At 44.2% G+C, this 24,947-nt stretch overlaps 1 protein-coding gene across 3 annotated transcripts in view; it reads left to right on the top strand.

Moving 5' to 3' along the window:
* CREB5 (cAMP responsive element binding protein 5) overlaps window positions 1-24,947 on the top strand; it is a 506,504-nt gene that overhangs the window by 469,835 nt on the left and 11,722 nt on the right. For all 3 annotated transcript variants that reach the window (XM_044293077.1, XM_044293079.1, XM_044293078.1), the window contains one exon: window positions 14,412-14,520. In XM_044293077.1, the coding sequence (XP_044149012.1) occupies window positions 14,412-14,520 (109 nt within the window). The remainder of the gene's footprint in view (window positions 1-14,411; window positions 14,521-24,947) is intronic.

Genomic DNA, 24,947 nt, shown 5'->3' with positions numbered 1-24,947 from the left:
AAGGAAGCAACCTGAAGCACTCTCTGTTACTGAACAAAGATCTGGTGACCCATGCTGGGAGTATGAAAGGCTGGAGGCGAATTTTCACTATATATACTATACAATATCCCCTACAATCCCAGAAGCAACCCACCTGTCTAGTGTATTCATTAAACAAATATCTGTGAAGGTTGTCATTCATCCTTGGCATGGTATATCAGTATTACTAAGTCAGAACAACTGGACTTGCATGTTTTTTGTTTTTTTTTTGCCACTTGCAGTGCTGTTCTAACAAATCTTTTGAGGCAGGTTAACCACACCTAATAGCTTTAGTCACTCAAACGCAATCAACATCTTACTTCCACGGCTGAAGCATGAGTCACTAGAGTTGAGCGAACACCTGGATGTTCGGGTTCGAGAAGTTCGGCCGAACATCCCGGAAATGTTCGGGTTCGGGATCCGAACCCGATCCGAACTTCGTCCCGAACCCGAACCCCATTGAAGTCAATGGGGACCCGAACTTTTCGGCACTAAAAAGGCTGTAAAACAGCCCAGGAAAGAGCTAGAGGGCTGCAAAAGGCAGCAACATGTAGGTAAATCCCCTGCAAACAAATGTGGATAGGGAAATGAATTAAAATAAAAATTAAATAAATAAAAATTAACCAAAATCAATTGGAGAGAGGTTCCATAGCAGAGAATCTGGCTTCCCGTCACCCACCACTGGAACAGTCCATTCTCAGATATTTAGGCCCCGGCACCCAGGCAGAGGAGAGAGGTCCCGTAACAGAGAATCTGTCTTCATGTCAGCAGAGAATTAGTCTGCATGTCATAGCAGAGAATGAGGCTTCACGTCAGCCACCACTGCAACAGTCCATTGGCATATATTTAGGCCCAGCACCCAGGCAGAGGAGGGAGGTCCCGTAACAGAGAATCTGTCTTCATGTCAGCAGAGAATTAGTCTGCATGTCATAGCAGAGAATGAGGCTTCACGTCAGCCACCACTGCAACAGTCCATTGGCATATATTTAGGCCCAGCACACACACAGGCAGAGGAGAGAGGTCCCGTAACAGAGAATCTGGCTTCATGTCAGCAGAGAATCAGTCTGCATGTCATAGCAGAGAATGAGGCTTCACGTCAGCCACCACTGCAACAGTCCATTGGCATATATTTAGGCCCAGCACACACACAGGCAGAGGAGAGAGGTCCCGTAACAGAGAATCTGGCTTCATGTCAGCAGAGAATCAGTCTGCATGTCATAGCAGAGAATGAGGCTTCACGTCAGCCACCACTGCAACAGTCCATTGGCATATATTTAGGCCCAGCACCCAGGCAGAGGAGGGAGGTCCCGTAACAGAGAATCTGTCTTCATGTCAGCAGAGAATTAGTCTGCATGTCATAGCAGAGAATGAGGCTTCACGTCAGCCACCACTGCAACAGTCCATTGGCATATATTTAGGCCCAGCACACACACAGGCAGAGGAGAGAGGTCCCGTAACAGAGAATCTGGCTTCATGTCAGCAGAGAATCAGTCTGCATGTCATAGCAGAGAATGAGGCTTCACGTCAGCCACCACTGCAACAGTCCATTGGCATATATTTAGGCCCAGCACACACACAGGCAGAGGAGAGAGGTCCCGTAACAGAGAATCTGGCTTCATGTCAGCAGAGAATCAGTCTGCATGTCATAGCAGAGAATGAGGCTTCACGTCAGCCACCACTGCAACAGTCCATTGGCATATATTTAGGCCCAGCACCCAGGCAGAGGAGGGAGGTCCCGTAACAGAGAATCTGTCTTCATGTCAGCAGAGAATTAGTCTGCATGTCATAGCAGAGAATGAGGCTTCACGTCAGCCACCACTGCAACAGTCCATTGGCATATATTTAGGCCCAGCACCCAGGCAGAGGAGGGAGGTCCCGTAACAGAGAATCTGTCTTCATGTCAGCAGAGAATTAGTCTGCATGTCATAGCAGAGAATGAGGCTTCACGTCAGCCACCACTGGAACAGTCCATTCTCAGATATTTAGGCCCCGGCACCCAGGCAGAGGAGAGAGGTCCCGTAACAGAGAATCTGTCTTCATGTCAGCAGAGAATTAGTCTGCATGTCATAGCAGAGAATGAGGCTTCACGTCAGCCACCACTGCAACAGTCCATTGGCATATATTTAGGCCCAGCACCCAGGCAGAGGAGAGAGGTCCCGTAACAGACAATCTGGCTTCATGTCAGCAGAGAATCAGTCTTCATATCATAGCAGAGAATCAGGCTTCACGTCACCCACCACTGTAAGAGTCAATTTTCATAAATTTAGGCCCAGAACCCAGGCAGAGGAGAAAGGTCCCGTAACAGACAATCTGGCTTCATGTCAGCAGAGAATCAGTCTTCATATCATAGCAGAGAATCAGGCTTCACGTCACCCACCACTGTAAGAGTCAATTTTCATAAATTTAGGCCCAGAACCCAGGCAGAGGAGAAAGGTCCCGTAACAGACAATCTGGCTTCATGTCAGCAGAGAATCAGTCTTCATATCATAGCAGAGAATCAGGCTTCACGTCACCCACCACTGTAAGAGTCAATTTTCATAAATTTAGGCCCAGAACCCAGGCAGAGGAGAAAGGTCCCGTAACAGACAATCTGGCTTCATGTCAGCAGAGAATCAGTCTTCATATCATAGCAGAGAATCAGGCTTCACGTCACCCACCACTGTAAGAGTCAATTTTCATAAATTTAGGCCCAGAACCCAGGCAGAGGAGAAAGGTCCCGTAACAGACAATCTGGCTTCATGTCAGCAGAGAATCAGTCTTCATATCATAGCAGAGAATCAGGCTTCACGTCACCCACCACTGTAAGAGTCAATTTTCATAAATTTAGGCCCAGAACCCAGGCAGAGGAGAAAGGTCCCGTAACAGACAATCTGGCTTCATGTCAGCAGAGAATCAGTCTTCATATCATAGCAGAGAATCAGGCTTCACGTCACCCACCACTGTAAGAGTCAATTTTCATAAATTTAGGCCCAGAACCCAGGTAGAGGAGAAAGGTCCCGTAACAGACAATCTGGCTTCATGACAGCAGAGAATCAGTCTGCATGTCATAGCAGAGAATCAGGCTTCACGTCAGCCACCACTGCAACAGTCCATTGTCATAAATTTAGGCCCAGCACCCAGGCAGAGGAGAGAGGTCCCGTAACAGACAATCTGGCTTCATGTCAGCAGAGAATCAGTCTTCATATCATAGCAGAGAATCAGGCTTCACGTCACCCACCACTGTAAGAGTCAATTTTCATAAATTTAGGCCCAGAACCCAGGCAGAGGAGAAAGGTCCCGTAACAGACAATCTGGCTTCATGTCAGCAGAGAATCAGTCTTCATATCATAGCAGAGAATCAGGCTTCACGTCACCCACCACTGTAAGAGTCAATTTTCATAAATTTAGGCCCAGAACCCAGGCAGAGGAGAAAGGTCCCGTAACAGACAATCTGGCTTCATGTCAGCAGAGAATCAGTCTTCATATCATAGCAGAGAATCAGGCTTCACGTCACCCACCACTGTAAGAGTCAATTTTCATAAATTTAGGCCCAGAACCCAGGTAGAGGAGAAAGGTCCCGTAACAGACAATCTGGCTTCATGACAGCAGAGAATCAGTCTGCATGTCATAGCAGAGAATCAGGCTTCACGTCAGCCACCACTGCAACAGTCCATTGTCATAAATTTAGGCCCAGCACCCAGGCAGAGGAGAGAGGTCCCGTAACAGACAATCTGGCTTCATGTCAGCAGAGAATTAGTCTGCATGTCATAGCAGAGAATCAGGCTTCATGTCAGCCACCACTGCAACAGTCCATTGGCATATATTTAGGCCTAGCACACAGGCAGAGGAGAGGTTCATTCAACTTTGGGTAGCATCGCAATATAATGGTAAAATGAAAATAAAAATAGGATTGAATGAGGAAGTGCCCTGGAGTCCAATAATATATGGTTATGGGGAGGTAGTTAATGTCTAATCTGGACAAGGGACGGACAGGTCCTGTGGGATCCATGCCTGGTTCATTTTTATGAACGTCAGCTTGTCCACATTGGCTGTAGACAGGCGGCTGCGTTTGTCTGTAATGACGCCCCCTGCCGTGCTGAATACACGTTCAGACAAAACGCTGGCTGCCGGGCAGGCCAGCACCTCCAAGGCATAAAAGGCTAGCTCTGGCCACGTGGACAATTTAGAGACCCAGAAGTTGAATGGGGCCGAACCATCAGTCAGTACGTGGAGGGGTGTGCACACGTACTGTTCCACCATGTTAGTAAAATGTTGCCTCCTGCTAACACGTTGCGTATCAGGTGGTGGTGCAGTTAGCTGTGGCGTGTTGACAAAAGTTTTCCACATCTCTGCCATGCTAACCCTGCCCTCAGAGGAGCTGGCCGTGACACAGCTGCCTTGGCGACCTCTTGCTCCTCCTCTGCCTTGGCCTTGGGCTTCCACTTGTTCCCCTGTGACATTTGGGAATGCTCTCAGTAGCGCGTCTACCAACGTGCGCTTGTACTCGCGCATCTTCCTATCACGCTCCAGTGCAGGAAGTAAGGTGGGCACATTGTCTTTGTAGCGTGGATCCAGCAGGGTGGCAACCCAGTAGTCCGCACAGGTTAAAATGTGGGCAACTCTGCTGTCGTTGCGCAGGCACTGCAGCATGTAGTCGCTCATGTGTGCCAGGCTGCCCAGGGGTAAGGACAAGCTGTCCTCTGTGGGAGGCGTATCGTCATCGTCCTGCCTTTCCCCCCAGCCACGCACCAGTGATGGACCCGAGCTGCGTTGGGTGCCACCCCGCTGTGACCATGCTTCATCCTCATCCTCCTCCACCTCCTCCTCATCCTCGTCCTCCTCGTCCTCCAGTAGTGGGCCCTGGCTGGCCACATTTGTACCTGGCCTCTGCTGTTGCAAAAAACCTCCCTCTGAGTCACTTCGAAGAGACTGGCCTGAAAGTGCTAAAAATGACCCCTCTTCCTCATCCTCCTCCTCCTCCTCCTGGGCCACCTCCTGTTCCATCATCGCCCTAAGTGTTTTCTCAAGGAGACATAGAAGTGGTATTGTAACGCTGATAACGGTGTCATCGCCACTGGCCATGTTGGTGGAGTACTCGAAACAGCGCAACAGGGCACACAGGTCTCGCATGGAGGCCCAGTCATTGGTGGTGAAGTGGTGCTGTTCTGTAGTGCGACTGACCCGTGCGTGCTGCAGCTGAAACTCCACTATGGCCTGCTGCTGCTCGCACAGTCTGTCCAGCATGTGCAAGGTGGAGTTCCACCTGGTGGGCACGTCGCATATGAGGCGGTGAGCGGGAAGGCCGAAGTTACGCTGTAGCGCAGACAGGCGAGCAGCAGCAGGATGTGAACGCCGGAAGCGCGAACAGACGGCCCGCACTTTATGCAGCAGCTCTGACATGTCGGGGTAGTTGTGAATGAACTTCTGCACCACCAAATTCAGCACATGCGCCAAGCAAGGGATGTGCGTCAAATTGGCTAGTCCCAGAGCTGCAACGAGATTTCGCCCATTATCACACACCACCAGGCCGGGCTTGAGGCTCACCGGCAGCAACCACTCGTCGGTCTGTTGTTCTATACCCCGCCACAACTCCTGTGCGGTGTGGGGCCTGTCCCCCAAACATATGAGTTTCAGAATGGCCTGCTGACGTTTACCCCGGGCTGTGCTGAAGTTGGTGGTGAAGGTGTGTGGCTGACTGGATGAGCAGGTGGAAGAAGAGGAGGAGGAAGCCGAGAAGGAGGAGGTGGCAACAGGAGGCAAAGAATGTTGCCCTGCGATCCTTGGCGGCGGAAGGACGTGCGCCAAACAGCTCTCCGCCTGGGGCCCAGCTGCCACTACATTTACCCAGTGTGCAGTTAGGGAGATATAGCGTCCCTGGCCGTGCTTACTGGTCCACGTATCTGTGGTTAGGTGGACCTTGCTACAGATGGCGTTGCGCAGTGCACACTTGATTTTATCGGATACTTGGTTGTGCAGGGAAGGCACGGCTCTCTTGGAGAAGTAGTGCCGGCTGGGAACAACATACTGTGGGACAGCAAGCGACATGAGCTGTTTGAAGCTGTCTGTGTCCACCAGCCTAAATGACAGCATTTCATAGGCCAGTAGTTTAGAAATGCTGGCATTCAGGGCCAGGGATCGAGGGTGGCTAGGTGGGAATTTACGCTTTCTATCAAATGTTTGTGAGATGGAGAGCTGAACGCTGGCGTGTGACATGGTTGAGACGCTTGGTGACGGAGGTGGTGGTGGTGGTGTTGGTGGTACATCCCCTGTTTGCTGGGCGGCAGGTGCCAACGTTCCTCCAGAGGCGGAGGAAGAGGCCGAGGCGGCAGCAGCAGAATAGGCCGAGGCGGCAGCAGCAGAAGAGGTAGCAGGGGGAGCCTGAGTGACTTCCTTGGTTTTAAGGTGTTTACTCCACTGCAGTTCATGCTTTGCATGCAGGTGCCTGGTCATGCAGGTTGTGCTCAGGTTCAGAACGTTAATGCCTCGCTTCAGGCTCTGATGGCACAGCGTGCAAACCACTCGGGTCTTGTCGTCAGCACATTGTTTGAAGAAGTGCCATGCCAGGGAACTCCTTGAAGCTGCCTTTGGGGTGCTCGGTCCCAGATGGCGGCGGTCAGTAGCAGGCGGAGTCTCTTGGCGGCGGGTGTTCTGCTTTTGCCCACTGCTCCCTCTTTTGCTACGCTGTTGGCTCGGTCTCACCACTGCCTCTTCCTCCGAACTGTGAAAGTCAGTGGCACGACCTTCATTCCATGTGGGGTCTAGGACCTCATCGTCCCCTGCATCGTCTTCCACCCAGTCTTGATCCCTGACCTCCTGTTCAGTCTGCACACTGCAGAAAGACGCAGCAGTTGGCACCTGTGTTTCGTCATCATCAGAGACATGCTGAGGTGGTATTCCCATGTCCTCATCATCAGGAAACATAAGTGGTTGTGCGTCAGTGCATTCTATGTCTTTCACCGCTGGGGAAGGGCTAGGTGGATGCCCTTGGGAAACCCTGCCAGCGGAGTCTTCAAACAGCATAAGAGACTGCTGCATAACTTGAGGCTGAGACAGTTTCCCTGGTATGCATGGGGGTGATGTGACAGACTGATGGGGTTGGTTTTCAGGCGCCATCTGTGCGCTTTCTGCAGAAGACTGGGTGGGAGATAATGTGAACGTGCTGGATCCACTGTCGGCCACCCAATTGACTAATGCCTGTACCTGCTCAGGCCTTACCATCCTTAGAACGGCATTGGGCCCCACCATATATCGCTGTAAATTCTGGCGGCTACTGGGACCTGAAGTAGTTGGTACACTAGGACGTGTGGATGTGGCAGAACGGCCACGTCCTCTCCCAGCACCAGAGGGTCCACTAACACCACCACGACCATGTCCACGTCCGCGTCCCTTACTAGATGTTTTTCTCATTGTTATGGTTCACCACAACAACAAATATATTATTTGGCCCAATGTATTGTATTCAAATTCAGCGGGATATAAATTTGAGGCCTAGTATTTAGGCGCTGGGTGACCGGTATGGATTTAGTGACAGAATTAGACTTGGAAATGCACAGAAGCGTGTGTGTGTGAAGTTATTCTGAATGACCCAATGTGCACCTTGAATATTATATACCCTTTTAGGGATAGATTTCAAATAGCTCTGATATAGCAGAAACCACTAAATTATGAAATTGCTAAATTGGGAATTGTACTTCAACCCAGAACAAAAAATGTGCTTTGACGGACACTAAATATCTTGCCCAGCAACAACAGTACAACGGTGGGTAACGAGAGATTTAGAGGGAATTAAATTTGAGGCCTAGTATTTAGGCGCTGGGTCACCGGTATGGATTTAGTGACAGAATTAGACTTGGAAATACACAGTAGCGGGTGTGTGTGAAGTTATTCTGAATGACCCTATGTGCACCTTCAATATTATATACCCTTTTAGGGATAGATTTCAAATAGCTCTGATATAGCAGAAACCACTAAATTATGAAATTGCTAAATTGGGAATTGTACTTCAACCCAGAACAAAAAATGTGCTTTGACGGACACTAAATATCTTGCCCAGCAACAACAGTACAGCGGTGGGTAACGAGAGATTTAGAGGGAATTAAATTTGAGGCCTAGTATTTAGGCGCTGGGTCACCGGTATGGATTTAGTGACAGAATTAGACTTGGAAATGCACAGAAGCGTGTGTGTGAAGTTATTCTGAATGACCCAATGTGCACCTTCAATATTATATACCCTTTTTGGGATAGATTTCAAATAGCTCTGATATAGCAGGAACCACTAAATTATGAAATTGCTAAATTGGGAATTGTACTTCAACCCAGAACAAAAAATGTGCTTTGACGGGCACTAAATAACTTTCCCAGCTACAACAGGACAACGGTAACGAGAGATTTAGAGGGATTTAAATTTGAGGCCTAGTATTTAGGCGCTGGGTGACAGGTATGGGTTTAGTGACAGAATTAGACTTGGAAATACACAGTAGCGGGTGTGTGTGAAGTTATTCTGAATGACCCTATGTGCACCTTCAATATTATATACCCTTTTAGGGATAGATTTCAAATAGCTCTGATATAGCAGAAACCACTAAATTATGAAATTGCTAAATTGGGAATTGTACTTCAACCCAGAACAAAAAATGTGCTTTGACGGACACTAAATATCTTGCCCAGCAACAACAGTACACCGGTGGGTAACGAGAGATTTAGAGGGAATTAAATTTGAGGCCTAGTATTTAGGCGCTGGGTCACCGGTATGGATTTAGTGACAGAATTAGACTTGGAAATACACAGTAGCGGGTGTGTGTGAAGTTATTCTGAATGACCCTATGTGCACCTTCAATATTATATACCCTTTTTGGGATAGATTTCAAATAGCTCTGATATAGCAGGAACCACTAAATTATGAAATTGCTAAATTGGGAATTGTACTTCAACCCAGAACAAAAAATGTGCTTTGACGGGCACTAAATAACTTTCCCAGCTACAACAGGACAACGGTAACGAGAGATTTAGAGGGATTTAAATTTGAGGCCTAGTATTTAGGCGCTGGGTGACAGGTATGGGTTTAGTGACAGAATTAGACTTGGAAATACACAGTAGCGGGTGTGTGTGAAGTTATTCTGAATGACCCTATGTGCACCTTCAATATTATATACCCTTTTTGGGATAGATTTCAAATAGCTCTGATATAGCAGAAACCACTAAATTATGAAATTGCTAAATTGGGAATTGTACTTCAACCCAGAACAAAAAATGTGCTTTGACGGACACTAAATATCTTGCCCAGCAACAACAGTACAGCGGTGGGTAACGAGAGATTTAGAGGGAATTAAATTTGAGGCCTAGTATTTAGGCGCTGGGTCACCGGTATGGATTTAGTGACAGAATTAGACTTGGAAATACACAGTAGCGGGTGTGTGTGAAGTTACTCTGAATGACCCTATGTGCACCTTCAATATTATATACCCTTTTTGGGATAGATTTCAAAGAGCTCTGATATAGCAGGAACCACTAAATTATGAAATTGCTAAATTGGGAATTGTATTTCAACCCAGAACAAGAAATGTGCTTGAACGGACACTAAATAACTCGCCCAGCTACAGCACTAGGGACAGATTTAGCTGGATATAAATTTGAGGCCTAGTATTTAGGCGCTGGGTGACAGGTATGGGTTTAGTGACAGAATTAGACTTGGAAATACACAGTAGCGGGTGTGTGTGAAGTTATTCTGAATGACCCTATGTGCACCTTCAATATTATATACCCTTTTAGGGATAGATTTCAAATAGCTCTGATATAGCAGAAACCACTAAATTATGAAATTGCTAAATTGGGAATTGTACTTCAACCCAGAACAAAAAATGTGCTTTGACGGACACTAAATATCTTGCCCAGCAACAACAGTACAGCGGTGGGTAACGAGAGATTTAGAGGGAATTAAATTTGAGGCCTAGTATTTAGGCGCTGGGTCACCGGTATGGATTTAGTGACAGAATTAGACTTGGAAATACACAGTAGCGGGTGTGTGTGAAGTTATTCTGAATGACCCTATGTGCACCTTCAATATTATATACCCTTTTTGGGATAGATTTCAAATAGCTCTGATATAGCAGGAACCACTAAATTATGAAATTGCTAAATTGGGAATTGTACTTCAACCCAGAACAAAAAATGTGCTTTGACGGGCACTAAATAACTTTCCCAGCTACAACAGGACAACGGTAACGAGAGATTTAGAGGGATTTAAATTTGAGGCCTAGTATTTAGGCGCTGGGTGACAGGTATGGGTTTAGTGACAGAATTAGACTTGGAAATACACAGTAGCGGGTGTGTGTGAAGTTATTCTGAATGACCCTATGTGCACCTTCAATATTATATACCCTTTTTGGGATAGATTTCAAATAGCTCTGATATAGCAGAAACCACTAAATTATGAAATTGCTAAATTGGGAATTGTACTTCAACCCAGAACAAAAAATGTGCTTTGACGGACACTAAATATCTTGCCCAGCAACAACAGTACACCGGTGGGTAACGAGAGATTTAGAGGGAATTAAATTTGAGGCCTAGTATTTAGGCGCTGGGTCACCGGTATGGATTTAGTGACAGAATTAGACTTGGAAATACACAGTAGCGGGTGTGTGTGAAGTTATTCTGAATGACCCTATGTGCACCTTCAATATTATATACCCTTTTTGGGATAGATTTCAAATAGCTCTGATATAGCAGGAACCACTAAATTATGAAATTGCTAAATTGGGAATTGTACTTCAACCCAGAACAAAAAATGTGCTTTGACGGGCACTAAATAACTTTCCCAGCTACAACAGGACAACGGTAACGAGAGATTTAGAGGGATTTAAATTTGAGGCCTAGTATTTAGGCGCTGGGTGACAGGTATGGGTTTAGTGACAGAATTAGACTTGGAAATACACAGTAGCGGGTGTGTGTGAAGTTATTCTGAATGACCCTATGTGCACCTTCAATATTATATACCCTTTTAGGGATAGATTTCAAATAGCTCTGATATAGCAGAAACCACTAAATTATGAAATTGCTAAATTGGGAATTGTACTTCAACCCAGAACAAAAAATGTGCTTTGACGGACACTAAATATCTTGCCCAGCAACAACAGTACAGCGGTGGGTAACGAGAGATTTAGAGGGAATTAAATTTGAGGCCTAGTATTTAGGCGCTGGGTCACCGGTATGGATTTAGTGACAGAATTAGACTTGGAAATACACAGTAGCGGGTGTGTGTGAAGTTATTCTGAATGACCCTATGTGCACCTTCAATATTATATACCCTTTTTGGGATAGATTTCAAATAGCTCTGATATAGCAGGAACCACTAAATTATGAAATTGCTAAATTGGGAATTGTACTTCAACCCAGAACAAAAAATGTGCTTTGACGGGCACTAAATAACTTTCCCAGCTACAACAGGACAACGGTAACGAGAGATTTAGAGGGATTTAAATTTGAGGCCTAGTATTTAGGCGCTGGGTGACAGGTATGGGTTTAGTGACAGAATTAGACTTGGAAATACACAGTAGCGGGTGTGTGTGAAGTTATTCTGAATGACCCTATGTGCACCTTCAATATTATATACCCTTTTTGGGATAGATTTCAAATAGCTCTGATATAGCAGAAACCACTAAATTATGAAATTGCTAAATTGGGAATTGTACTTCAACCCAGAACAAAAAATGTGCTTTGACGGACACTAAATATCTTGCCCAGCAACAACAGTACACCGGTGGGTAACGAGAGATTTAGAGGGAATTAAATTTGAGGCCTAGTATTTAGGCGCTGGGTCACCGGTATGGATTTAGTGACAGAATTAGACTTGGAAATACACAGTAGCGGGTGTGTGTGAAGTTATTCTGAATGACCCTATGTGCACCTTCAATATTATATACCCTTTTTGGGATAGATTTCAAATAGCTCTGATATAGCAGGAACCACTAAATTATGAAATTGCTAAATTGGGAATTGTACTTCAACCCAGAACAAAAAATGTGCTTTGACGGGCACTAAATAACTTTCCCAGCTACAACAGGACAACGGTAACGAGAGATTTAGAGGGATTTAAATTTGAGGCCTAGTATTTAGGCGCTGGGTGACAGGTATGGGTTTAGTGACAGAATTAGACTTGGAAATACACAGTAGCGGGTGTGTGTGAAGTTATTCTGAATGACCCTATGTGCACCTTCAATATTATATACCCTTTTTGGGATAGATTTCAAATAGCTCTGATATAGCAGAAACCACTAAATTATGAAATTGCTAAATTGGGAATTGTACTTCAACCCAGAACAAAAAATGTGCTTTGACGGACACTAAATATCTTGCCCAGCAACAACAGTACAGCGGTGGGTAACGAGAGATTTAGAGGGAATTAAATTTGAGGCCTAGTATTTAGGCGCTGGGTCACCGGTATGGATTTAGTGACAGAATTAGACTTGGAAATACACAGTAGCGGGTGTGTGTGAAGTTACTCTGAATGACCCTATGTGCACCTTCAATATTATATACCCTTTTTGGGATAGATTTCAAAGAGCTCTGATATAGCAGGAACCACTAAATTATGAAATTGCTAAATTGGGAATTGTATTTCAACCCAGAACAAGAAATGTGCTTGAACGGACACTAAATAACTCGCCCAGCTACAGCACTAGGGACAGATTTAGCTGGATATAAATTTGAGGCCTAGTATTTAGGCGCTGGGTGACCGGTATGGATTTAGTGACAGAATTAGACTGGGATATGGCCAAAAAATGAACAGACTATTGCTGGTTAAATGCACTTGGTGTGACAGCTTCACCCTGATGTAGGCTTTAGCCAAAAAACAACCACACCATTGAGGGTTAAATGCACTTGGTGACAGGCGCAGCTTGCCCCTGATTTTGTATATGGCCAAAAAATGAACAGACTATTGCTGGTTAAATGCACTTGGTGTGACAGCTTCACCCTGATGTAGGCTTTAGCCAAAAAACAACCACACCATTGAGGGTTAAATGCACTTGGTGACAGGCGCAGCTTGCCCCTGATTTTGTATATGGCCAAAAAATGAACAGACTATTGCTGGTTAAATGCACTTGGTGTGACAGCTTCACCCTGATGTAGGCTTTAGCCAAAAAACAACCACACCATTGAGGGTTAAATGCACTTGGTGACAGGCGCAGCTTGCCCCTGATTTTGTATATGGCCAAAAAATGAACAGACTATTGCTGGTTAAATGCACTTGGTGTCACAGCTTCACCCTGATGTAGGCTTTAGCCAAAAAACAACCACACCATTGAGGGTTAAATGCACTTGGTCGCAGCTTGTGCTGGCGCACCACAAGACACAAAATGGCCGCCGATCACCCCAGAAAAATGAGACTGACAAACGGTCTGTGCAGCCTAAAAACAGTGAGCAATTGAGGATCAGCAGCTCAATGATCCACAGCTGCAGATCGATCAGTTAATCAAGTCCTTTGGAGGAGTTAATCTGCCTAATCTCGCCCTACTGTCGCAGCCGCAACCTCTCCCTACGCTAATCAGAGCAGAGTGACGGGCGGCGCTATGTGACTCCAGCTTAAATAGAGGCTGGGTCACATGGTGCTCTGGCCAATCACAGCCATGCCAATAGTAGGCATGGCTGTGATGGCCTCTTGGGGCAAGTAGTATGACGCTTGTTGATTGGCTGCTTTGCAGCCTTTCAAAAAGCGCCAAGAAAGCGTCACAAAAGCGCGAAGAAAGCGACGAACACCGAACCCGAACCCGGACTTTTACGAAAATGTCCGGGTTCGGGTCCGTGTCACGGACACCCCAAAATTCGGTACGAACCCGAACTATACAGTTCGAGTTCGCTCATCCCTATGAGTCACCAGTTTTTTATGCTGGAGATTTCTCATACAAGCCATTCTAACTGAGAAAGGCAGTCTATGACTAGCAAAAGGATGACAAGTGAAACATCTTCAAGAAAAAATATATACAAAAAGACCAGTTGCTTTAATGATATATATTCATTAAAGGCTTTTTTTCTGGGATCAGGGCTCTTCTTTATTTTTTTGCTATATATGAGTGGAGCATTGGAGTATTTCCTTGCTCTGATCCCCCCCCCCCTTGCCTTGCACTGTATCACGCAGAGCAAGGTCTGTTTTTTTTACTGTGATATACCAGGCTTCACGTCAGTATGCTAGGCTGAGACTTTTGCCTAGCAGTCAGCCCGGTGACGGGACTGGCACAAATGGGTGGGTGGGGTGTTTTTCTCAATCAGTTGTGTGGGGTGTTTTTGTTTATTTTTCTCAAAAACAGCGCTACTGTTTTCCATGGATTCTATTTCTGTCTGGCATTACTGTTTCAATTGTCCTGAACAAATCAAACAAGGGATTTCAATTGTTTTGATTTAATTCATTTATTCTCTTCCAGAATGAGGTGTCCTTGTTGAAAAATGAGGTAGCACAACTCAAACAGCTATTGCTAACACATAAAGACTGTCCGATTACTGCCATGCAGAAAGAATCACAGGGATACTTGAGTAAGTACTTGATTATAATTTCACCTCTGTCAGGTATTTTATGTTTCTTGCCTGTACCAGTTAGAAAAATGGCACCCTCCATCATATTACAGAGGTATCTCAGACATGTATCTGACAGAGCACCGTAAGACGGCACACACAATCCTGTACTACATACTGCAGAGAACTGCAGAATAAGCATTGCTAGAATAAGAAGTACGCACATATCACTCCTTGCTGCAGGAGGCAGAATCCAGATGGACTTGTAGACTTTCTTTTGAGCCCATCTCCTGCACATGCTATGTGAGCACTTCTCTCTCCTTCTTTTGGCAATTGCTGGGGGTGTCAGCACTCCCACCAATCAGAACTTTGAATATGTTGCTGTGACATATCAAATGTTCCCCCCCCCCCCCCTAAATACAGTGACAATTTAAATATGGAATTAACTACAAGCTTTAACCCAAACCCAATACAACATCTATGTGAAGTGTTGAGTACCCTTTTAGTAACTTTGGTGCAGGCAGATGCATATGGTGTTATAGGAAGTGGTCTATATGGGTATGTGCAGTGTATTGCATGTGGTGGACAAGGTGATGGGATAAAACTGCAGCGCTTCCTCTAAAAATACAGGTTATTGCAATGACACTTCAACTCTACCTAAAAAAAACTGCATGCTATTGCTTTCCCCAATTCTAACAGTGTAAGAGGTGATACATTTCACAAAGTGGAGGGGTCTTTAATTGTTACCTTCATTGGGATCCTTCTAATACAGAATACAGACCTGGGACCATGGCACTCTTTACAGACTTTAAAATGTAAAGTACTCTAGCTTATATTAATAGCTTATATTAATACGAATCAGCTCTTAACGTTTGAAGTTGAACACGGAGACAATATTATCCCCATAGAATGCTAATACAGCTGGTAATGTGGTCATGAGTCATCAGTAAGGGCTAGTTTAAAGGGGGTCTACAGGAATAATTTAAAATGGCCTCCAGCAACCTGTCCTAGAATGTGAGCAGGACTGGTTGCCTTCACTTTCAGAGCTGTCTAGGTGGTGAGATGGCGGGGCCTCACTACACACAACACTCTAGCACTTACATATACTACACATTGGTGAGCAGTCCTGTCAGGCTACTCAGCCATGATAGCATATCATAGGCAGGATCATTATCATCTATTGTAGAGCAGTGCAGTATGTAGTGAGGCCCCGTCACCTCACTCTCTAGACAGCTCTGCAAGTGGTGGCAACCATTCCTGCTCCCATTCTAGGACAAATTGCTGACGGCCATTTTAAATCATTCCTGAGAACCCATTTAATGTGTATGTATCACTATGATCAACATTTTACAGTTTACATATAAAAAAAATCTACTTAAAAACTTTGGGTAACTTTGTAAAAATATTGTATATTAAAAAGGAACCTGTCAGCAGTTTTATGCTGCCCTGATAATGGCCAGCATTAAATCCCACCAGGCTCCATTATTGCAGAAAATTGTCCACTGGGAAGCTGCTCCTCTTTGGCGTATTCCTACCCACCTAGGGAGACACCTGTCAATCAATCCAACATAGGTTGGAAGAAGCTAGGAAGAACCTTCTCGGATAAATCTTCTCCCCATGCTCAGCCGTTTGGGAGGTCTATGTCCCAGAAAATGAAATCTATACCAGATCCAGATTTCTAAAATTACCTATCTGGTTTATAACACAGACTATTTGTCAGGATCACTGATACATAATATAATGTATTGACAAAGTTACCGAACATTTTATGTGGATCAAACCTATAGATAAACTGTGAAGCGGTGTTCAATGGTGGACATACCCTTTAAATAATAACCTGTTAGAAAGGCAATTCTTGTCCTTTGCTGTCTCTGCCATTGAAAAATACTCCTACAGCTTGTACCGGGAAACATACTGGGAGTCATGTATCAAAATGGAACCTGCATGACACTTTTCAAATATTGCTGAGCTGAAAACTGTTGGTACTTGATTTAATAAATGACGCCATATACCACAAATGTATGGAGCACATTTCATATACTACATTATTTGACACAATTCCACCATGTCTATAGCTTAACCAGATTGATACATGAGCCCCATTGAATCTGCAGTTCAAAGTGTTTCTCCAGGGGATATTGGCTGCATTTCTTTTTAGAAGAGCCAAACTCCTTGACAGCAACAGACAAGAAAGGGGCTCTGCTGTAAGACATTACACTAAGAACGGTTTCATATGACCGTAATGGGCCTGTATTTTAGGTGATGTACTGAACCAGACTTGGATCACCGTAGTGTTATATGGTGATATAAGCTTGGCTCAGGAGCACTGCACAAGATCCAAATAGTGGGGCTATAATATATGTTAAAATGTGGCCCCATTATGCCCGTATGAAACCAAGATTTTAATTTGACATGATTTTTTCTAATTCTTTAATCTGCTTTCCTGCTTCCTGTGCAAGAATGTCAAAGCATGACATCACAGACAGGTGTCTAACCGCTTCCTCAGTGCTCTCTCTACTCCCTAGGCCTCGTATTGTATGGAATTCATCATCATACACATGAATACAAATCTTACTTCTCTGAATTACTACTATTAGTCATTGAGTCAGCCTCATATTCTTTTTAATTTCAGATAGGACCATTATTTACTTCTCCTTATAACAATAGTGAAGCGCTATTTGATAATTATAACATGCATCTTAGTAAAATTTTGGCATCAAATTTTTGAATGTCTTGAGGTTTGGATTGGTGACACATTGTAATGGACAGGAAGGGCTTCATTTTAAATACTGTAAGTTAAAGTGTAACTGTAATAAAAAAAAAAAAATTAAATGTGTAAGTGCAGTGATACTGACCATTTTTTTAAATATACATTAATTGCCTGAAATTATACATTTCTATTAGAAAAATAGCTCTAAAGTGGGCCATTTTGTTCCTTAGCAATGCTCCCTCTGCCTCTCTCTCTCTCTGTATATATATATACCGTATATATATATATATATATATACAGAAAAATGGCGGCACTGGCTAAAAAGAGGAAAAGGTGCGGGTGCACGTCCCAGGGGGAACAGACTAATTGCCCCAATAAATGGATCCAGAAAAAAGAGCGGCACTCCAGCGGATAAAAGCAAGTGAACCCTTTATTCACCCAGGTGGTGCAACGTTTCGGCTCCAAACACGAGCCTTCTTCAAGGCATATCTAGTATATGCAGGCTCGGACTGGCCCACAGGGGTACAGGGGAATTCCCCGGTGGGCCCCTGGACAAAGTGGGCCCCTAGTCTCCCACCCCCTGCACTAGTGGCACATAACACATTAGATTTAGTACACTACATACATATATTCAATGTGCAGCACCTCCGCCAGCTTATGTTCATATAAAAAACTAGTTAGATTATTTATTATATTTGAATGTATCCGTACGGTGGGCCCCCAAAATACATTTTACTGGTGGGCCCTAGGTACCCCAGTCCGACACTGAGTATATGATTTTCGTATTCTTGAAGTTTTGGATCGCATTATCAGCCGCTGGCACCTGCTATTGGATTACACTGCTGTGCTGTTCACACTTGCTGGAATTGATATATATATATATATATATATATATAGGAACGAGGCAGTGAGGGCAGCAGCAGTCAGTGTGGATATTTTTGTATATTACAAAAATACTGTGTATCACTGTTACAACAAAAATGACAATTACACTTTAAAGAGGATCTGTCACCACAAAGTGCAGGGCAATCTGAAAGCAGCAAGTTATAGAGCAGGAGGAGCTGAGCAGATTGAGATATAGTTTTTTGGAAAAGATTCAATAAAACGTGTAACTTATACATTTATATTTTTCCTCTTTTCTCTTCTTGGTGCTATCAGTGACTGGCAGCTATCTCTTATGCACACTGTACACACAATGCTGTCAATCACTGATAACGCCTCCCCCCGGTACCGATAGCTCTTCACAGGAGGTAGACAAAGCAAATATATAACTGTATAAATTACAGGTTTTACTGAATATTCTTCCCACAAAAATACAGTATATGTATCAATCTACTCAGCTTCTCATGCTCTATAATATGGTGCTTTCAGGTTGCACTGCATTTTGTGGTCTTTTTAAGCAGTTTTAATGGTGTTCTACAGCTTTCTGTGGATAACATCTGTAGAAACAAGGACTTGATTGGCCACAATTACAAGAACTGTCAAACTGGAAAAAGATGTCCATGTTGTCCACAGCAACCAATCACAGAGCAGCTTTCTTTTCTTAACCCCTTAAGGACCGGGCTCATTTTCACCTTAAGGACCAGGCCATTTTTTGCAAATCTGACCAGTGTCACTTTAAGTGGTGATAACTTTAAAACGCTTTGACTTATCCAGGCCATTCTGAGATTGTTTTTTCGTCACATATTGTACTTCATGATACTAGTCAAAAAAAGTCAAAAAAATTAATTTTTTTGCATAATAAAATACCTAATTTACCAAAAATTTGGAAAAATTAGCAAATTTCAAAGTTTCAGTTTCTCTACTTCTGTAATACATAGTAATACCCCAAAAAATTGTGATGACTTAACATTCCCCATATGTCTACTTCATGTTTGAATTATTTTGGGAATGATATTTTATTTTTTGAGGATGTTACAAGGCTTAGAAGTTTAGAAGCAAATCTTGAAATATTTCAGAAATTTACAAAAACCCAATTTTTAGGGACCACTACAGCTCTGAAGTCACTTTGCGAGGCTTACATAATAGAAACCGCCCAAAAATGACCCCATTCTATAAACTACACCCCTCAAGGTATTCAAAACTGATTTTACAAACTCCGTTAACCCTTTAGGTGTTGCACAAGAGTTATTGGCAAATGGGGATGAAATTTGAGAATTTCATTTTTTTGCCTAATTTTCCATTTTAACCCATTTTTTCCACTAACAAAGCAAGGGTTAACAGCCAAACAAGACTGTATCTTTATTGCCCTGACTCTGCTGTTTACAGAAACACCCCATATGTGGCCATAAACTACTGTACGGCCACACAGCGGGGCGTAGAGTGAAAGGTGCGCCGTATGGTTTTTGGAAGCCAGATTTTGCTGGACAGTTTTTTTGACACCATGTCCCATTTGAAGCCCCCTGATGCACCCCTAGAGTAGAAACTCCATAAAAGTGACCCCATCTAAGAAACTACACCCCTCAAGGTATTCAAAACTGATTTTACAAACTCCGTTAACCCTTTAGGTGTTGCACAAGAGTTATTGGCAAATGGGGATGAAATTTGAGAATTTCATTTTTTTGCCTAATTTTCCATTTTAACCCATTTTTTCCACTAACAAAGCAAGGGTTAACAGCCAAACAAGACTGTATCTTTATTGCCCTGACTCTACTGTTTACAGAAACACCCCATATGTGGCCATAAACTACTGTACGGCCACACAGCGGGGCGTAGAGTGAAAGGTGCGCCGTATGGTTTTTGGAAGCCAGATTGTGCTGGACAGTTTTTTTGACACCATGTCCCATTTGAAGCCCCCCTGATGCACCCCTAGAGTAGAAACTCCATAAAAGTGACCCCATCTAAGAAACTACACCCCTCAAGGTATTCAAAACTGATTTTACAAACTTTGTTAACCCTTTAGGTGTTGCACAAGATTCAATGGAAAATAGAGATATAATTTCAAAATTTCACTTTTTTGGCAGATTTTCCATTTTAATATTTTTTTTCCAGTAACAAAGCAAGGGTTAACAGCCAAACAAAACTCATTATTTATGGCCCTGATTCTGTAGTTTACAGAAACACCCCATATGTGGTCGTAAACTACTGTACGGGCACACGGCAGGGCGCAGAAGGAAAGGAATGCCATACGGTTTTTGGAAGGCAGATTTTGCTGGACTGGTTTTTTGACACCATGTCCCATTTGGAGCCCCCCTGATGCCCCCCTAGAGTAGAAACTCCATAAAAGTGACCCCATCTAAGAAACTACACCCCTCAAGGTATTCAAAACTGATTTTACAAACTTTGTTAACCCTTTAGGTGTTGCACAAGATTCAATGGAAAATAGAGATACAATTTCAAAATTTCACTTTTTTGGCAGATTTTCCATTTTAATATTTTTTTTCCTGTAACAAAGCAAGGGTTAACAGCCAAACAAAACTCATTATTTATGGCCCTGATTCTGTAGTTTACAGAAACACCCCATATGTGGTCCTAAACTACTGTACGGGCACACGGCAGGGTGCAGAAGAAAAGGAATGCCATACGGTTTTTGGAAGGCAGATTTTGCTGGACTGGTTTTTTGACACCATGTCCCATTTGAAGCCCCCCTGATGCACCCCTAGAGTAGAAACTCCAAAAAAAGTGACCCCATTTTAGAAAGTACGGAATAGGGTGGCAGTATTGTTGGTACTAGTTTAGGGTACATATGATTTTTGGTTGCTCTATATTACACTTTTTGTGCGGCAAGGTAACAAGAAATAGCTTTTTTGGCATGTTTTTTTTTTTTGTTATTTACAACATTCATCTGACAGGTTAGATCACGTGGTAATTTTATAGAGCAGGTTGTCACGGACGCGGCGATACCTAATATGTATACAATTTTTTTTATTTATGTAAGTTTTATACAATAACTTCATTTTGAAAACCAAAAAATTGTTTAGTGTCTCCATAGTCTAAGAGCCATAGTTTTTTCAGTTTTTGGGTGATTATCTTGAGTAGGGTCTAATTTTTTGCGGGGTGAGATGACAGTTTGATTGGCACTATTTTGGGGTGCATATGACTTTTTGATCGCTTGCTATTACACTTTTTGTGACGTAAGATGGCAAAAAATTGCTTTTTTTACACAGTTTTTTTTTTTTTTTTTTTTACGGTGGTCACCTGAGGGGTTAGGTCATGTGATATTTATATAGAGCCGGTCGATACGGACGCGGCGATACCTAATATGTATACTTTATTTTTATTTATGTACATTTTACACAATGATTTTATTTTTGAAACCAAAAAAAATCATGTTTTAGTGTTTCCATAGTCTAAGAGCCATAGTTTTTTCAGTTTTTGGGCGATTATCTTGAGTAGGGTCTCATTTTTTGCGGGATGAGATGACGGTTTGATTGGTACTATTTTGGCGTACATGCGACTTTTTTGATCACTTTTATTACCTTTTGTGGGAAGTAAGGTGGGCAAAATTTCAATTTTCTCATAGTTTTTATTTTTTTATTTTTATGGCGTTCACTGTGCGGGGAAAGTAACATGACCATTTTATAGATCAGGTCGTTACGGACGCGGCGATACCTAATATGTGTAGTGTATTTTATTTTTTTAATTTTTATTCAGTGATAAATGTTTTTTTTTTTTATCTTAACTTTTTTCACTTTTTATTTGATTTTTTTGACCCAGACCCACTTGGTTCTTGAAGATCCAGTGGGTCTGATGTCTGTAAAATACAGAACAGAACCTATATAGGTTTCTGCACTGTATTTTACTTACACTGAACAGGTCTATGCTTTCAGCACAGATCTGTTCAGCACCATGGACAGCAGGACGCCTGATCAGGCGTCCTGTTGCCATGGGAACCTTCCCCGTCTGCTCAGTTATGGTCAGAACTTCGCAGACGGGGAAGGGTAAGGACGGGGTTCTGGGGGGGCTGTCTGGGGGCTCTCTCCTTCTCCCATCGGGGGGCTGCAAAGGCACAGCAGCCCCCCGATCGGAGAGGGAGGGAGCTCCCTCTTACTGTTAACCTTTTCCATACAGCGGTCCGTACGGACCGCTGTATGGAAAGGGTTAAACGGCTGACATCGCATCAACGATGTCAGCCGTTTATACCAGGGTGCCAGCAATGTGCTGGCACCCTGGTATACCCACTGTACACCAACGATTACGCAATGGGAGGCGGGCGGGGGATCGCGATCCCGCCTGCCGCACCGCCCGCCTCCCGCAACGCCCCCACTGCATGCGACACCCCCCCTGCACCACCCGCCGCCATCAAATCGTGCAGGGGTGCAGGGGGGGGTTAACAATATTGATTTCGGGCACTCTGAAGTTTCTGATCCCCGCGGTCAGGGACCGCGGGGATCAGAAACGGCAAAAAGCGCAGCAAACCGCAGGTCTGAATTGACCTGCGGTTTTCTGCGATCGCCGATACGGGGGGGTCAAATGACCCCCCCCGTGCGTTGTTACGGGATGCCGGCTGAATGATTTCAGCCGAAATCCCGTTCCGATTAACCCCAGCGGCGCCGGAATTAAGATTTTAAGTTAGGACGTACCGGTACGCCCTTGGTCCTTAAGGACTCGGGAAATAGGGCGTACCGGTACGCCCTATGTCCTTAAGGGGTTAAACTGCTTTAGAAAAATGAAAGCTGATCAATGATTGGTTGCTGTGGGCAACCATTGCTTTTTTCTACTAGTGTTTGGCTAAATGAGGCCCACTGTGCTTTCTGTATTCATTCATTTCCCAAAGACAGGTATTTGGCTCCTCTCACACTTCATGTGATGTAGATATGTGCTGGGAAAACCTTCCAGAGAACACCTCCAACAGATGGCTCAAATGAAGGAAGGCAGTGTATCGCACACGTGAATTTAACTCTGGTGTTTTTTACCTGTGGGAAAAAAAAACCTGAATAAACACTGGCCTTTTTTGGCCACCCGTGGTTTTGTGGGCGGTTTTTCTTAAATTTTTTGCACACAGTGGAGATTTATGAAAACCGGTGCAAAGGAGATATGGTTTAGTTGCCCATAGCAACCAATCAGATTCCTTCTTTCATTTTCCAAAGGAGCTCTGAGAAATGAAAGGTGGAATCTGATTGGTTGCTATTGCACCAGCTGTGATAAGTCTACCCCAGTGTGTCTTACCACTAGCATTTTCTTCATGGCGTTTTCCCCTATAGAGAAAGTGTCAAAATGCAAAAACCTCCAGCATGCTGATTTTTTTTGAGACAAAAAGGTCACAGTAGCACTAAAACGCTGTGTTTCATATTTCTCATAGACCTTCAGCTAACATCTGGAGTTTGCGTTTTACCACAAAAAATGCTGGTGCAAAAAAAGCATTTAAGAAAGGCAGAAAAAAAATCTGTGTGAATGCACCCTGAAGACATTCAGTGGCATATACTGCCCATAGCGGTATGCCTAGTCTACCAGGCTAAACCATAATGGTATACCAACTCATATTGGCATTCCATTGGTGCACCCTATGTATATGTTCACTGGATGCACCAGGAGCTTTCCCGGCACATGCTCCACAAGAAATGTGAACAGAGCCATACCTAGACCAGGTCTGCTTACATACAGTATTACTTTACAGACCTAGTTCATACAAAGGCAAAACCTGTATCCATATATTTGCTTAGATCTAGTCCCTGTATCAATGCCATTACCACAGACCCGATATTACCAAATGAGAGGTCCGGGATCTAGAAATGACAAGTGATTCCGTTTCCATAGATTTTGCAGATAGTAATACAACTTTTGCACATTATATTATCTTTTAATTAAAGGGGTTGCCCGGGTTCAGAGCTAAACCCGGACATACTCTTATTTTCACCCAGGCAGCCCCCCTGAGGCTAGCATCGGAGCATCTCATGCTCCGATGCGCTCCCTTGCCCTGCGCTAAATCGTGCAGGGCAAGGGCTCTTTTGTTTATCATAACACACTGTTGGGCGGACGCTTCCGCCCAGCAGTGTGTCCTGTGAACTCACCGGCTCTGATGGACGAGCTTTAGCGCTGCCCTAGCCGTTTTACTAGCTGGGGCAGTGCTACATCCCGCCCATCAGTGCTGGTGACGTCACTGGGCTTCCTGGCATCCCCATGGAGATCCCCGTACGTCACCGGATCTCCAGAAAAAATGCTTTTGCCCTACGCGATTTACCGCAGGGCAAAGGAGAGCATCGGAGCATGAACTGCTCCGATGCTCTAGTCAGGAGGGCTGCCTGGGTGAAAATGGAGATATGTCCGGGTTCAGCTCTGAACCTGGACAACCCCTTTAATTAATGATATATTAATTTCCCCTTAAAGGGGTTGTCTCATCTCAGACAATATGCCCCCATTGTCTTATAGGTGCAGGTCGGCTTGGACCTGCACCTATATAGAGAACAGAGCACCACAAAATGGTGGCTGGAAAACTCCGGTCCGACCACCACCAAGTGCTCTTGCCATAGTAGTGAATGGGAGCGCACCGCGCATGACCAGCCTCCGTTCCCATTCATTTCTATGGGCCTGACAGAAATAGCCGAGCCAGCGCTTGGCTATTTTCGGCAGCCCCATAAAAAAATGAATGGAGGGTGGCTGCGCATGGTCAGTGCACCCTCCACCACTTTTGGGGCTACATTCTTGATATAGGTGCTGGTCCCAGAGGTGGGACATGCACCTATCAGACAATGGAGGCATATCCTGGCGATATGCCCCCATTGTCTGAGATGAGAGAACACCTTTAAGTATCATCCGAATATCCCGTCCTGGTAAAAATGTATTGAGCTACAGCTTAATT

This window comes from Bufo gargarizans, chromosome 5 (genome assembly GCF_014858855.1).
Source record: "Bufo gargarizans isolate SCDJY-AF-19 chromosome 5, ASM1485885v1, whole genome shotgun sequence".
Lineage (NCBI taxonomy): Eukaryota > Metazoa > Chordata > Amphibia > Anura > Bufonidae > Bufo > Bufo gargarizans.
The sequence above is the reverse complement of the archived record's forward strand: the minus strand, read 5'-3'. Positions and strand labels throughout refer to the sequence as shown.